We start from the raw sequence: 15486 nt of genomic DNA on the forward strand, positions 1-15486 counted from the left end.
GGAGCATCTGGTCTACCTGTGGATAAACCACTTGCTGGGTTGGCACATACATCCACACTGTCCCTCTCCCTCTCTGTCAGAGAAACACACACACAAATACACCACGTTGACGATCAGCTGCTACTGAACTGACACCTTACACACACAGTGCCCATGGCTAGTACTTGGGGTTGAAAAGACGGACGGGTGCTCAAAGCCACCCGGCTGACGACTCTAATAATGAGTGGCAAATGGAAGACTCTCTAGGAACGGACTAATCTTACTGGGCAGCAACTGGAGCTAGCAGAGAATAACCTATTAAAATAACCGAATAAAAGAGGGATTACCTAGTCACTTCAGCACTGGGGTAAAAACCATTGCACACACAAATAAACATGCCGAGTGCTTTTGGAGTAGGTCTGCCGAGGTTTAATCAAGGGACACTGGTGTATTAGTTTAACGCAAATAAAACTAATCCTACAACGTGAGAAATTGTTCAATTATAATGAGGACATGGCTCCAAACAAACTGGCACACTCTTGCCATCATTTTCCAAGACTATTATGTACTGCTTGCCTGTGTGTTGCTTGAATAGATTTCTAGGCCTATCTCATTCTACCACAAAGTGGGCCCATATGCCGCTGTTAATCCCCCAAATGTTGCAGCCAGGAGTTAATGTGCAGGCTAAAATATTCATAGTGCACAATTTTTATAGTTTTCAGCCTCAAACTCGCAGATAAACTTCTCTTGCTTTTCTAATTACCATATAATCCAAGATATCTCAGATAGGTGTGCACTTAAGCTCTGCCACAAACACATTTCAAAACAACTGATATCCAGCATACCTATACAAGTAAGACGCGCAAACGCGGTAAGCGAACGCAAAAAAAGAAAAAAAAGAATGAAAAAAAATATTTAAAAAAAAGTAACCAATAAAAAAAAATAGAATGTGTGGAGAGGAGTGGAGAACTGGGACGGAGGACTGATCCTGGAGACCAAACCATGACCCCACTCTCTGGTCATATGTCCTGCTGACAGAAACAATTCTAAAATTGGACTCGTGTTTCCTCTTAGCCCAACCAATGACGACCCACTTCCAGGCCAATGAGGAATAACATATTTACATGTCTATTTATGGCCTACATGCAGTCCATGTGCGCAACAGAGGAAGTGGGTTCTTTGAAGGACTGAGATTGTGAGGCAGTGACATGGGAAAACAAGGCAGTTTGGGCACAGGAGTTGGAGGTGTTCAAAGGAGGTGAAACATTACACCATGTAGTCTAGTTCGGTGATGACAAGTGGCCTAAGCTAATGACATTCACAGATAGGCAAGAGTGAAGCTACTCCTATATGAAACTACTCCTATATGAATCGGTTCAGGGTTGGTTTTAAGACACGCTGAGCTGGTTCAGGTTGGTATGTAATGTAGAGAAGGCACACTGATCCTTAATTGGTGCTAAAGCGTCATTTGATTTCAGGGCGCCATCTTCAGGTCTGTCTTTTCAACTCTGTGTGTAGATAGCTCTTGCCCAGAGTTATCTCTGGCCTCTATAGATACACTTCCTCATGAAGGACTACACAATCTGAACAGTGGGGGAAAATATATATGAATGTTGAAATTCAAGTATACTATATATATTCCATCAGTGAAAAAAACAAAACTAGCTTTTTAACTAAACGTTTCATTCTGCAGCACATTTAATATTGACTTACTCTTGACAGGCAGACCACCTCAGAAGTGGATATGCCAAACGTACACAACATGTAACATTATGAACGTAGAAATATAAGCAACTCAATACAAATTACATAATAAGACAGACTGGGCTTTTTGCAGATATAAATATTTTAAATCAAAATAATCTGTGTCAAAATATAGAGATGACTACTTCAATACAAGTGTTTGGTAACGTTTTCTAATAGCACTTTCAAGAAATGACATCACAACCCCTTTTCAAGAGAAAACACGATTACTTGAGTACCTTCGTGAGCTCCAAGACCCAAGTAATATCCTGACTAGACGGTCCAGACTAATAAGTGAAGTGACTGACCTGAGGAAACAGCCATTGGCAAAAGTGTAATAAAGCTTGTGTTGACCTTGACATGTGAAACACATGACCAAAAAGGTCAAAGGTGACACGATGTTAATAATGGCAAGAAAAAGTTTGACTGCAGTAAGGCTGACAATCAAAAGTATCTAAATTATGTATGAAGATCAAAACAGAATAAAACCTATCAAAATAGTTATTCAGTCTATATTAGTTTCTTCATTATTAAGGGCATAATACTGTTGGCCAAATGAACAATGAAAATTATACTATCAAAACATTTGTGTAATCAAAACAAAGTAAGATCAGCATAATGTGGCTTCATATTGTTTTTATGAAAAACATCTACCCTTAAAACTGTAATGGAATCACAGTCACCATCTGGTCCCTGTTCTGCCTCAGAATTCCAAGATAGCTCACTGGGCCATTATCAATAAATAGTTAACACACAGAGCCAAAGACGTCATACCAAACAGGTAGACAGAGGATTCGTACATGCCCTTTTGCTCACTAGTGTGTCTATGGACAGCACGGCCCTACATCACACCCTAAGGATATGAATCTGTGCATTGCACCCTGCGTGTGCGTGTGTGTGTGTGTGTGCATGTTGTGAGGAAGGTCCCAGGTTAATTAGAATTTCCAATTACAGTATGTACAAATAAAATCAGCAGTATTTGGCGTAGGGCTCTCAGATGCAATTTCAGCTCACCGTCTGTTCTCTTCATTTTCCAACCGTGTTTGTATGGCCATCTAAAACGTATACATTTTCAAGTTGTTTGTAGTTTCCACAGTGTGGTGTTAAAGTGTGTGCCAGGCTTTCCCTGTTCCATTTAGTTCTTCTTCTTGACCACAGGGCCGCGGTTGAAGAGGCTGAGGCCTGACCTGCCATTAGCCGTGCCAGAGACAGTGACTCCAGGCTGCTGCAGCACCTTGTCCAATGTGGTCTTCTTAATGGCTGCGGGGGAGATGCGTTCCTGGTCTGCCAGATACTGCAGCTCACTAATAAGTCAATAGAAATAAAAGTGCGAATTGAGGAAGTTAAAATTAGTGTGTTTTGCTTGTTAAGGTCAAAATAAACAGAACTGAAAAAAGAATCAAATTCTCAGATGAAGTGCCCTCACTGCACCGATGGGTTGCCCCTTATTTTCACAGCCAAATTAAGTTCCATGTGGAAAATGCAGTTGCCCCCACACCTTCCGCTCTTACAAAACTTGTAGGCAGTCTTGGCTCAAAACGTAAGGACTACAGGCAATGGCCAAGCAACGATAATCTTTTTAAAATAAGGCTCCCGACCTCGTATGTGAGGTTCGGGGGCCCCATCTTTGCGTCTTGTCTCACAAAGTCAATAATTCTTTAAAAAGGGAGATGTTTTGTAGGAAAATGACTTTGCCGATAGCGAGACAGTACTTTGGATGCACCTTATAGGAACCCTTCCACAAGTTTACAAAGTCAGCTCAAGATAGCATCTCCGTGTTAAATCTGTGATGTCAAGTTTTGTCTCTTTAGATTCACCTTGACACCCAAGTTCTTCTTAGAAGATATACAGTATACGTTTTGAATGTCCAAATCATACAAGTATAACGTGAATTTCCCAGCTCACCGTGTTCTAATACACGAAGCTTCTACGGCATTGATGAGCAGACTACGGAAGCCGCCGCTCTCAAGGGTGTGCAGGGCGTGGATGGTGGCGCCTCCAGGGGAGCATACATTATCCTTCAGCTGGCCTGGGTGCTGCTCTGAGTCCAGCAGCATCTTAGCTGCTCCCTTTAAAAAAAAATAGGGGGGGGCGAGATGAGGTTAGTTTAACCCATTAAGACCTGAGGCGATTCTTAAAGAATTTTGAAATCCTTTTTTTTTTGTTGAAAAAAAATCACGATTTTTCAAAAATAGCAGATCTACAAGCTCGTAGCGCGGCACTCGGTGCCGCGCTATGAGCTTGTATATCTGCTATTTTTGAATAGCCAAAGAGATCTAAAGTGACACAGATGCGTTCCAGGTCTTAATGGGTTAACTGGGTCACATATCTCAGAGGAGTCAGAAATACATCAGAGCCAGTATAACTGACCCAATCTGATACTGTGCCAAGTTTTGTAAGTAGAATCAGCCAGATTCTGTGCCAACTATAAGAGAAGACCTTGTGTCCAAGGGTATTTCATGAATACACTCCTTATCTCATGGATATAAACATTTTAAGAATACATTCTCTATTGTACGGCAACAAATAAAAGTTAACAAAAGATACTACAGTAATAACTAGAAAAAAGTGCTCCTCGGAGCACAGGTCTCCGCCAGGTCAGGTAGGTTATTGTGGCCTCCTGGTGGCACTATACCAGGCCAATGTGAAAAGGGTGGCATTTCTTCCTGGGCGTAGTGGGAATGTGCGTGCAAAATTTCATGGAAATTGCACGCTGTGTTCATGATTTGAGGCATTTTGTTCAAAACGGACCCATCCTGCGAACTTTGGAAGCCAATGTTAGCCAATTAGGATGGAATATGAAATATCGGACACAAAAAATACATTATTTATTTTTCCATCAAGCAGTACTCACAGGAAGGTTTTAAATTGACATTTTCAGACCAAATTCCAGCAATTACCACCTGACAAACTAATATATGCATGCAATTAAACGGTTACAGTGCAGACACAAACAGCAAGTCAGCCAGACACGCATACACAACTGACCAGAAGGGCCTGAGCTCCAAGTCTGATTGCCAGTCTTCTGGGGAGGCCCATCTTCACTCCTCCATCGGCAAGGGCTTCCAGAGCCACAAAAGCCTGTCAACATATACCAACACAATGATTACTGTACAGCCAGTACAAGTTGTGTGGGTGCTTGAAGATACATTAATGAGTTATGTACAGCTGAAAAAGTAGAGCTATCTAGGATTTGTCTTCGACTGAAATAATGTTTGCATCCAAGTTAATGGCTGTTGCTAGTTTCCTAGATTGTGCTTCCTCTCCACCTTACTTCTCTCTGACCCTTCAACCTCTGCCCAGTTTTGTACTTACCGGTACATTTATCATTTGACCTATTCCTATATATGTATATATATTTTTTCTTCTTTTTTTTTAATTTAATTTTTGTTAGTTTTTTGCTTTTAATATTAAACAAATCAAAGTATATGTAAAGTAAACGGTGAGGTTCTCACATAAGCCCCCCTAGGGTTTCCTACCTCACCGGCACAACAACTGAAATCTTACACTTTCCCTTGGAAAGAATGAACATGTCCTGTATATGTATACAATAAATGTTGTGCAAATCAAAAAAAAACTAAAACAATTACACACCAACAGGGCTACATGGTGGACGAAATAGGCCCCTCCCACTAAATTTGATTGGCAATTATAGGCAAACAGTGTAGAATATCAAAAACCAGTAGACGCTTGTTACATGACTCCCAAGATCATGTGCACTTAATTTGGTGAAACAGACATTTTTCTGCAACAGTGACAACTTTAGCATTTGTAGCACCCCTTATGGGTTCTAAGAATATAATCTCTTTTGGCTCTGCGTTGTTTAGAGACCCCTTATGATTCAAATTGTGGGTCGATTGGCATTCTATGTAAAATGGGGCCCTCCCACAAATATCAGAGGTCAATTATAGCTAACTGGAATGTAATGAAAAAAACGGTGTGATAGAGATTTATCATATGACTCTAGAGAAAATGTGTAGCAATTTGGGTGAGTTTTGGACAAATGGTGGAAGAGTAGTAGGAAAGAGTGTGTTTTGCAGAAAATGCAAAACGGTGGAAAATCTAGATAGGCTGATAAGGTTGGGAGATGCGTCACGATCCAAGGAATCCAGGGATTTGATTTTGATTGCACGACCTACAGTACAGAGTTAAAAGGCCAAAATGTAAAGCAGGCCGGCCCGGTATAGCATTTTGAAACATTTGCGGTGATGCGTCTTCCTGGGAATGAAATGCTGATGTGTTTGCGAGAGGAGCTGTGCACACAGACACACAGAGTGAAACAAACTCTGCCTACGGCCTGGCGGAGATAACGCATCCATCCCTCGTTGTCCGATTCTGGGTCTGGCTGACCACAGGTCCCACAATCCCTTTGTTTTGGAGATTACCAGGGAATTAGACAGGACAGTGGAGACATAGGCCACCCTATTCCCTCTTTCTGACATACAGTCAGTCACTTACGTAGGCAGGTCCACTGCCGCTCAGTCCAGTGACTGCATCAATGAGATCCTCCTCTACTTCAGTGCAGTAGCCTACACTGGACATCAGCTGCTCCAGTAGCTTGCCATCTTCCACCTAGAAGAAGGGAGACATGCAGTTTAACAAGGCAGGCAAAACATTTTTTTTGGTTAAGCCCACCCGCTTTCTGTCATTATCACCCAACTCCCATCATTCACTACTGCTGTGCTGCCATATCAAGTCTTGATTTGTAAAGAAAAACTCATTTTTCTCACTTTTACAACACTTGAACAACTATCACCTGGTATGTCTCTACCACCACATATCCCATAGCAAGCAATTCCTAGCTGAAATCCGTCACCCCCATCTCATACCAAGCAATTTGTACCGATAGTCCCCCATACCCAGTTCATCACGCCACAGAATAATGTGTTATTAACCAACCAGACAAATTTGTGAAAAAAACAAACGTATTCCCTCTGCTCTGAACACTGGGGGCATGTCCACTGAAGCTCACTATGTGTATTCACCATGATGCACTTGGGTGGCAGGAAGTGTATTTATATCATTATATGAAATAATGAATATGGGAATATGTAGGGTTTATGTTGTGGGACTTTGTGTACTGTCTCATTGACTTGACTGGGATATTCTTTTTTCCAACGGACTTGGTCAACAGCAATGACCTTCCCAATGCAATGCGATTGGTTAACCAATTTTAACATTTCCCACCTGTCGATACAAGACTTTTACACACCCGGATTAAAAGTCTAAAAGCAGGTGCGCAAGTGAAACAGTGAAATAAAAGATGACCTGCATGGTATTGTATTTAAAAAAATCTATTTAAAGCAACGTTTCGGTCACACACAACCTTGCTCTCTTTCAAATCATTCATCATTACCCCAATTCCAGCATCTATCCCTCCCTCCTCACCTGTGCATGTGTTCCTGTGGCATAGACAGTAGCTCCCTCTCTCACCACCACTGGAGTATTAGTCATACACCTCATCACCTTAGGAGCCGGACGGTGCTGGAGCAGCTTCTGTGAGATGACAACAGGGTAGATACACAGGACAGAATGAGAACCGAGAGATGGGGCCTAATCAGAGCCCTGCCGCACAGTGCAGTCTCTTGGAAGCATGCCAATACAATTTTAATTGAATTGAACTTGAGATATCGAGAGGGAGAAAGGGAGAGAGAGAAAACAAACATGTCGATAGGGACGCCTGAAAAGGAGACAGGAAGGGCTGTTGTGTGGCTCAGTCTCTAACAACAGATAGGCTAATTATGCAAATTGCTAAAGAAGTTTGAGCAATTGTGGAAATGGTGACTTAACAAAATCATGAACAAAAGACAAACAAAGAACAACAGAGGCCTGCGGGCAGAGTCATCAAGTGTTTTTTTTTTCATATCTCGGTCACCAGACTTGTGAAATTTCAGCAGTGTAAGTGAGGGAGTCAGAAAGAGAGAGAGAGAGAGAGAGAGGGGGGGGGGTGCAGACAGCGGTAGAGAGAAATGTGGATGAAGAGAGTAAGCCAGAAAACAGCTGAGAAACGGGCACACCGCCAGTGAAGACAAGAGTAGAGACAGGAAACAGTCAAAGCTGACCTTCTCTATGGAGCTGATGGTGACTCCTGCAGCACAGGACACTATGAGGTGACGGTCCTCAATGTCAGGTCCAATTTCATCCAGGACAAAGGGGATGATGTGGGGCTTCACAGCTAGGAACAACACGTCACTCTTACTGACTGCCTCCTTGTTACTCGTGGTCAGGTTCACTCCCATTTTCTACACATGTTGACAGAAAAGAGTGGCATAGAATCAGCAGCAGACACTATTTGGGAAATTCAGTTCTGTCATGGCTGATCACATCAAGATCATTCATAATGTACTGATTGAGGACAGGTTCTCACGTGTGCTCAGATGAGACAGACCAAGAAGAAAAACACAGAGATGCAGTTTATTCGCCTCATATGTACGACATGGAATACACACACACACACACACACACACACACACACAAAGTTTGCATAAAGATTCATTATCTACATTAGGCTTCAATTGCACAGATTGTGAATAACTTGATGGACAAGCTCATACTTGTACACACACACTTCCATGCTTTACATTCTCAGACACCACAAGTCAGACTTCTGCATTTCCTGGATATACTTCTCACCCTTAATCCAGCTACAGTAGGCAGGTCTGTGTCTGGGGAGCTGGCTGTGATCCTGTTCGTAGCAATGACCCCTGGAGGTGAAGTGAGATGAGAGGAAGAAAAAAAAAGGTTAATGACAGTCAAGACCTGCATACAGATTAAGGAATACTGCTCACAAAAGTCACAAAGTGTGTGTGTGTGTGTGTGTGTGTGTGTGTGTGTGTGTGTGTGTGTGTGTGTGTGTGTGTGTGTGTGTGTGTGTGTGTGTATTCTGTACACCGGATAGGAAGACATTGTTTTATGTTTATTAGTATGGCATCATGAGTAAACGTTAGGTGCTGAATCCAATGAAATGTTGGGTGGTGTGAGTAAGTATTTTTGATTGATTGAATATTTTCTTTAGAGTCTTTATTGTGACGTGTCTTATGTGTTGTCATGCTGGTGGTATGTCTTCTTCATTTTTGTCTAATGAAAAGTATTGAAACAGAAGTGTTGAGTGGATTTCTCCAGCAGGGTGTTATCACGACTCACCTGCAGCAGTGAACCCTTTCACCAGTGCGTGAGCCAGCTGGCCCGCTCCGATGAAACCCACGCTCATCTTGTTGGGATTTGTCCTACAATCAATGCAAATTCAAAAAGATGTCAATGTCATTCATACATTTTAAAGGGTCTACCTAATTCTCTCTCTCTCTCCCTCCCTCCCTCCCCCTCTCCCTCTCCCTCTCCCTCTCCCTACCTCTCTCCCTCTCAAAAACAAACATGATTTTGCTTTCCATGTGGCTTTTTATTAAGAGAATATCAATACTACTCTGACCTAAGTATGATTGCAGCCAATTTAACAGCGAGTGACTTAGTGATGCTAGCAGTTTGCTAGCTAATGTTGACCACCACCAACCCCGGCAGACATGCTAACCTAGCTTGACTTCAGTACAGCACATTTATTGAATTAAGAGTGTAAATCATGTAAGGTGATGATGATGATAGTAAGAGAGTTACCTGCTCTCAGATGTTTCACTTCCAACTTGATCGACTGGGTGTAGTTACCGCTGTTCTCCGGTCTGTAAATGCAACAAACCACACTGTCAACGTGGCTTCCTCATTCAGTCCATCCACGTTTCCCAGTGTGATGGATAGTAGTTTAGCCAATCACCAAAGATACAGTGCTTGCTCATGGCCAATAGCAAGTCACTCTTCTAACGTTGGGCGGGGTTTTGCAGTCCACCACTCCCCCCTTTGGTTACACATCGGGGTTGCATCAGTAATAACAGCAAGTCCTTTCTGGGAGAAATGTAGGTCAAGAGTAGCCTTTGACCATGAACGTTATAAAGTGGGTTATGTTTATTTAAGCTCACGCAACTCCTATTCAAACAAATTGTCAGCTTTGCCAAAGAGTGTTTTGTTTTGTGTGTCCATCTGCCATAGTAGAGTGTGTTTAACACACAGTCACCCACAGCCTGGGCCTTATGCATATAATACAGTGTATGTATACACACTATATGTTACAGGTCTCCGCCAGGCCTGGTTGCCTACCCAGGGCCCGCCAGTTTTTAGGCGTTGTCTAACCAAAACAATAGCTAAAATCTGTCTCATGGTGGCGCTATAACTGGCTAATTTCTTTCCTGCCAATCGGGCCATCTGTGCTTAAGTTGTAGCATGTCACACAAAATGGGCCCCTCCAGCAAACTTTGAAAGCCAATCATAGTCAATCGGATTAGAATCTGAAAAATCTGTAGGAGTATTCGCAAATGGGCGTGGCTTATATTGGGGAGTTCCGTGGAAAATAATGTAATAATAATCCTGACCTGGTGGGAATGTGGTTGCAAATCAAAATGGGCCACTCCTGTAAACGTTGGAATATGAAAAATCTGACAGATCTGTCTTGATCACATTACTATATGGTGTGACATTTGGACAAAATCTGCAGGGAGAGAGACTAACCACCGGTGACCAGCACAGTGCCACTCGACTGGCACCAGAAAGGGAGCACACATTTCTGTCTTTCTATGTGAAGTGTATCAGGATGGAAGTCATAGAGATGACTGAAGACTTATTGGTGCCTTTTTGGTCATGATCATAGGTGACCCGTTTCAGATATGGAGTGATTCTGCACATGGATTCCTTACTCAAAAGATCCAGCTGTTTCAAATGAGTCAAATAAGCCTGTGTGTATAAATGATAGATTTTAATGGATACATTATATGAAAAAGTTCCTACTGTAATGTGCAAGTGAATGTACAAGAAATTATATATTAATGTATAACAGCACATTCAGATGTACAATATCCCATACAATTAGAATCCACAAGAGTGCTTTCATAAATGGTGGCTTTCATATGCAGGCAATACAGCTGTTTGAGGTAGGTGTTCTGTTATTTAGTTGTAGTTATGTGTCACAAAGTCAGTGACTATCCTTGTGCCTGCACCCTGCCCTAGGCTATTACTATTGCAAAAAAAGCTCTTCCAACTCAATGACTAGTGCCCATCTCAATATTGATGAACTTCAATGCAAATACAGCAATTTGAATATAAAATCTATAAAACATTTGAAGGGACCAAAGGTGGACAGGGACCCTGTATTTGAATGATGTTATTCAAAAAGCTCTGTGTAGTCTAATGTTTTTTGTTCTCCCATTTGATTTGACAGAATCTAAATAAATTAGACTAGGATAGAGAGTACACTAATGAGGCATAGAAAATGAACACAACTTGGCTCCCTATTTTATCCCTGGGTAGTTCTTTAATGCATGCTCTTGAAATTTGTCAGGAACTACCCCTATACTGCCTGTCAGTTTGATGGTAAGATGTGCCCTGTGAACATTTTAATGGACTTAACGACCTTCCCTCCCTATCTGTCTGTCTCTACTGCCCACACCCCGCCCCCATGCTATGCCATGCCATGCTAATATTACACTCTATTAGAAACCACATTCCATTTATTTCCTCTGTTGGCCAGGAATGCCTACTGAGGGATTGCAAAGACCAGTGTCTATATATACAGCAGAATGTATGGCCTGGGGTTGCGTTCCAAAAGCACCAGCTGTTATACTGCACTTTTTCTGTCAGCTGGGAGAATGACAAAGTGACATGATTTAAGCCTCCATAGTTTTGAACCATTGAACCAGCCCAGACAGTTCTATTGACTTCTGCATTTTCTTTTTCTTTTTTCATTTGATGAATATCAATGGAAAGGGGCAGTCATAGCTGATAGCTGTCAGATGTTCTCTTCCAATATGTTGTTAGGGAAAATAGAGATGTTACCAGTGGTGGACAAAGTACTCAAATCCAGTACTGGAGTGAAAGTATAATTACAAGTGAAACTTGCTCTGTCAAATTTGTACTTGAGGTACTGGAGTACTTGCTTTTAAAAAAACAAATGCACTGCTGTATTGAAATTTTGACATTTTCCAATATAAATTTGAAAAAAAATCCAGATTTCCAGAAATGTTAAAATATAGTGAATATAGCAGATCTACAAGCTCACAACGTGTTGCGTCGCAACATAATATTTGTCTTTGAAATGTAATGGAGTGAAAGTCCCTCCAAAAATACAAATACTCAAGTAAAGTACAGGGCATGGTGCGCAAGTACATGTGTGTTGTTACTGTCCACTACTGGTCAGATCCAGTCCTCCAATATGATAGAGAATGTATGTTAGAGAAAATAGAGATAGAACAACAGCACAGTGAGCAGAGGGGACCCATACTGTCTCCTCTTGTTCAGGTGACATTCATAGAATATAGCCATTGATGTACAAAACTATGTTGGTTTTGTAATCTTAAAGTAAGCTGAAAACTTCAGCATTATATCCTTGCGACAGACAAATCGACATATACATGCACACACAACACACACACAAAGTCAATTTACCACTGACTGCCTCCGTGCTATCTATCACTCAGACTCTGCATGTGTGGCGAGGCGTGACAGCACTCATTCGGTCTTTCTTTTTTCTTTTTTACAAACCCCAAGACATGTATTAAAAACACCAGCCAAGTTCATGATTTTTTCAGTATAGAGAAGGAAGACGAGCTAGGTAAAACGTCCACAGTGATTTGTTGCTTGCAGTGATTAGGGCCCAGACGCCAGACGTGTAGGTGTGTGTGTGTAGTGTACCTGCCTGCGTGCGTGCGTGTGAAAGAGAGAGGCTGTGCGTGCGTGCGTGTGTGCGTGCGTGTGTGCGTGCGTGTGGAGAGAGTGAGAAAGAGGCAGCCTTGTCAAGTGAGAAGTTGTGCATACCTAATACCTAACACAGAATCTCTTCCAGGAGCTCATCTGTCTGTCTCCTACAGTCTGAGAAGAGAATGAGTGAGAGAAGCGGAATACCAAAGAGAAGCAAACCAACAGAGGGAACACAGGGTGCTTTGTTTCAGGTCAGTTTTCAGTACTGTGCTGCTGCTAAACCAAGGACTCCCACAGCACCTGTCTCATAGAGAAAGGTGCTGTGTCTCATAGAGAATGTGCCATTCAGAAAGAGATTACTTAAAAAAGAAGAAAACTTTAAAGTTGAAAAGGAATACTTGTGGAGTTTCTCTTCATGTAAATGGTTGAGAGCAGATATGGTTAGAGGTGCTATTCTAATCCTATCTTATGGATCCTATCTACAGACTGGCTAATATCATAGAACTGATGGGGAAATTGACTGCTTCTTTGAAATTAAAGCCAATTAAAGGTTCGCAAACAGCTAGGCTGCAAATTGAATTCAGCAAAACACCAAATCCAAGTCACAGATGCTGGCCACTCTCTACTTGATTTGTCAAGAACAGATGCTAAAATGGGAATAGTAAGTCTGGAGGACTGTGACTGAACCAGAGACGACATGCCATGAACGAAGTAAAGATTGCTCTGTGACATGGCTGTCAGAGGAAGGTTTCTCTTGGCTCTGTCATTCAGCTTGAGGTTAAATACACCTCAGTCTGGACAGCAAGCAGGAAGATAAAAAAAAGATGTACTGTGTAGAGCTTCGTTTATAGAGGAACTATTGTTTGGGACTACGTTTTATCAGAAAAGATCAGAGCAACTCACACACACGCACACGCACACGCACACTCACACTCACACTCACACTCACACGCACACGCACACGCACACGCACACGCACACGCACACCCACAAACATAATGTTTGTCTTTATCAATGAAGGCAGTTTATTTACAGCTACAAAAACCGCATGTAATCCCTTCAGAATTACCCATCATCTGCGTGTGGCTTCATGTTATCTATTTAGCTTGAACAAAAGTTGGTAGATTATTTCATAAGGGAATTCTCTGCAACATAAACAAATACAACAGTGACATGCTGTGTAGGTTCAGGCAGAACTCCAGATTTGGGTACAAGAGCGGCCAAATGGTCCTGGATTCATTTTTGAGCCCCAAGGCTGTTGCTGTGCTGTGTGTGTTGATTCAGGGGCTTCCCATGGACTTAAGTATTGTATTCACAGACGTGATTCAAGAGCCTAAAACAAGCTGATCCTGGATTATAGAGACCACGGGAGGGATGGGACTCAATGAGCTCTTGGAAGAGCTATGGAGGGATCATGGGAAGATAGAGAAGAGACTGAGACACAGGTGAGGATATGTAAGAAGAGTGGAAGGAATTGCAATCCGGGAATCATTTTAATGACTAAAACCTTATTCTAATAATAATAATAATAACAAAACTTTATTTATATAGCACCTTTCATGACATGAATGCAGCTCAAAGTGCTTTACAGAGCAAAAATAAACCAGAATAAAGCAATAATAATTTAACAATAAAGAAAAAAGAAGAGCAAAAACAATATTAAAACATAAAAAATTCAAAAAAAGGCAGTGAATCAAGCAAGACAGTGAAGACATGAATAACAACACAGAGATTTAGAAAAAAACAACTAAAAGCAAGAGCTGTGCTTTAAAGCTAGAGGGTGCCTGTCTTAGGTGTAATGGGAGTTTATTCGAAGCCGTCGGCCCGTAGAAGCAGAATGCTGCTTCACCGTGTTTTTTATATGTCATTGTAGGCACTTCGAGCAGGTCAGCACTAGAAGACCTGAGGGGGCGGTTTGGAACATATCTAGGCAGGAGGTCATAGAGGTAGGAAGGTGCCAGACCATTGAGAAATAATCATTTAAAAATCAATCCTAAAAACAACCGGGAGCCATGGTAGTGAAGCTAAAACTGGAGTAATATGTTCTCTCATCTTAGTTTTAGTTAAAACTCTGGCTGCCGCATTTTGAACGAGTTGTAATGTAATGTAGGTTGTTTTCTTTGACAGGCCAGAGAAAAGCGCAAACTTTTTTCTAGTACAGTAATACAATATAACTAATACAACTGCAGTGGTTGGAGATGGTCTTCTATTGAGGAATTTAGACCCTGTGTTTTGATGGGAACTGGGAATACTACTGGTTCTCAAGAGGTATTGCCTAAATTTCAAAGTGCAATATCTCCCCTGAACAAGCGGGCGCTCTGTCTTAGCTTAGCAGTAGACCTTTTGGCCCTCACACGGGAAACCAAGGTTCGAATCCCGGGAAGGAAATGTTACGTATTGCAGCTTTAAGGAGTAGAGAACAGAGGGATGGAGAAAGGATAGGAAGAGAGCCATAAGTTATAGCACATGGAAGAGGAGGGGAAGCCTGGAGTAATAATGGGGGAGGTGAAAATCTGCAAACCTTTCAGATCTTGTTCTAGAATAGGAGTCAGTGAGAGACAGAGAAAAGAAATAATTCAAAAGAGCAGGAGATTGAGAGAGAGAGAGAGAGAGAGAGAGAGAGAGAGAGAGAGAGAGAGGAGGGAAGGATAAGGGGAACGAGAGAGAGGTGGCAAGCTGAGCTGGCCAGATCTCTCTTTACTGTTTGTCCCTGGGAGAAGATAGAAGTGCTGACAGAGGGGCTTCAAGCAGCTGGCAGCTACTGGGACCACTTTCTCTCCTTTACTTCTGAAGGGTGGATCGGGGTTGTCTAGGGCACTGGTTCCCAAACCTTTTAGCTTGAGACCCAAAAGAGAAATTTGATGTCTCCCCAGGACGCAAACTATTGAAAATAGTACATTTAGGCTATTTTCACTGCTTCTTAAGCATTGTTTTCTAACTTATGGAATTTCTTTGATTTAAATTAGTTTTTAAATCATGAAATAGTTTCATTTTGGGGGGATTTTTTGATGTAACAAAATGTAGGAAACAAAA

General features: G+C 41.8%; 1 protein-coding gene across 1 annotated transcript; it reads right to left on the reverse strand.

Moving 5' to 3' along the window:
* Positions 1-1645: 1645 nt before the first annotated feature.
* LOC308099702 (pyrroline-5-carboxylate reductase 1, mitochondrial-like) lies at positions 1646-9456 on the reverse strand. Its single transcript, XM_080448435.1, has 9 exons — positions 9331-9456; positions 8866-8948; positions 8356-8426; positions 7785-7964; positions 7111-7218; positions 6181-6294; positions 4711-4803; positions 3628-3791; positions 1646-3026 (listed from the first exon to the last, which is right to left on the reverse strand). The coding sequence occupies exons 2-9, from the start codon at positions 8930-8932 to the stop codon at positions 2858-2860; spliced, it is 966 nt and encodes a 321-aa protein (XP_080304561.1). The 5' UTR covers positions 8933-8948; positions 9331-9456; the 3' UTR covers positions 1646-2857.
* Positions 9457-15486: the final 6030 nt, after the last annotated feature.

This window comes from Gymnoscopelus braueri (genome assembly GCF_963280865.1).
Source record: "Gymnoscopelus braueri genome assembly, chromosome: 2".
In the NCBI taxonomy this organism is placed as follows: Eukaryota; Metazoa; Chordata; class Actinopteri; order Myctophiformes; family Myctophidae; genus Gymnoscopelus; species Gymnoscopelus braueri.

Coding starts and splice junctions, on each gene's coding strand:
- LOC308099702 (XM_080448435.1), bottom strand. CDS start 8,932: ATGAGCGTGGGTTTCATCGGAGCGGGCCAGCTGGCTCACGCACTGGTG. Junction 4,804..6,180: donor GCGGCAGTGGACCTGCCTAC/GTAAGTGACTGA, acceptor ATATGTTGACAG/GCTTTTGTGGCTCTGGAAGC. Junction 3,792..4,710: donor TTGGAGCTCAGGCCCTTCTG/GTCAGTTGTGTA, acceptor TTTTTTTTAAAG/GGAGCAGCTAAGATGCTGCT.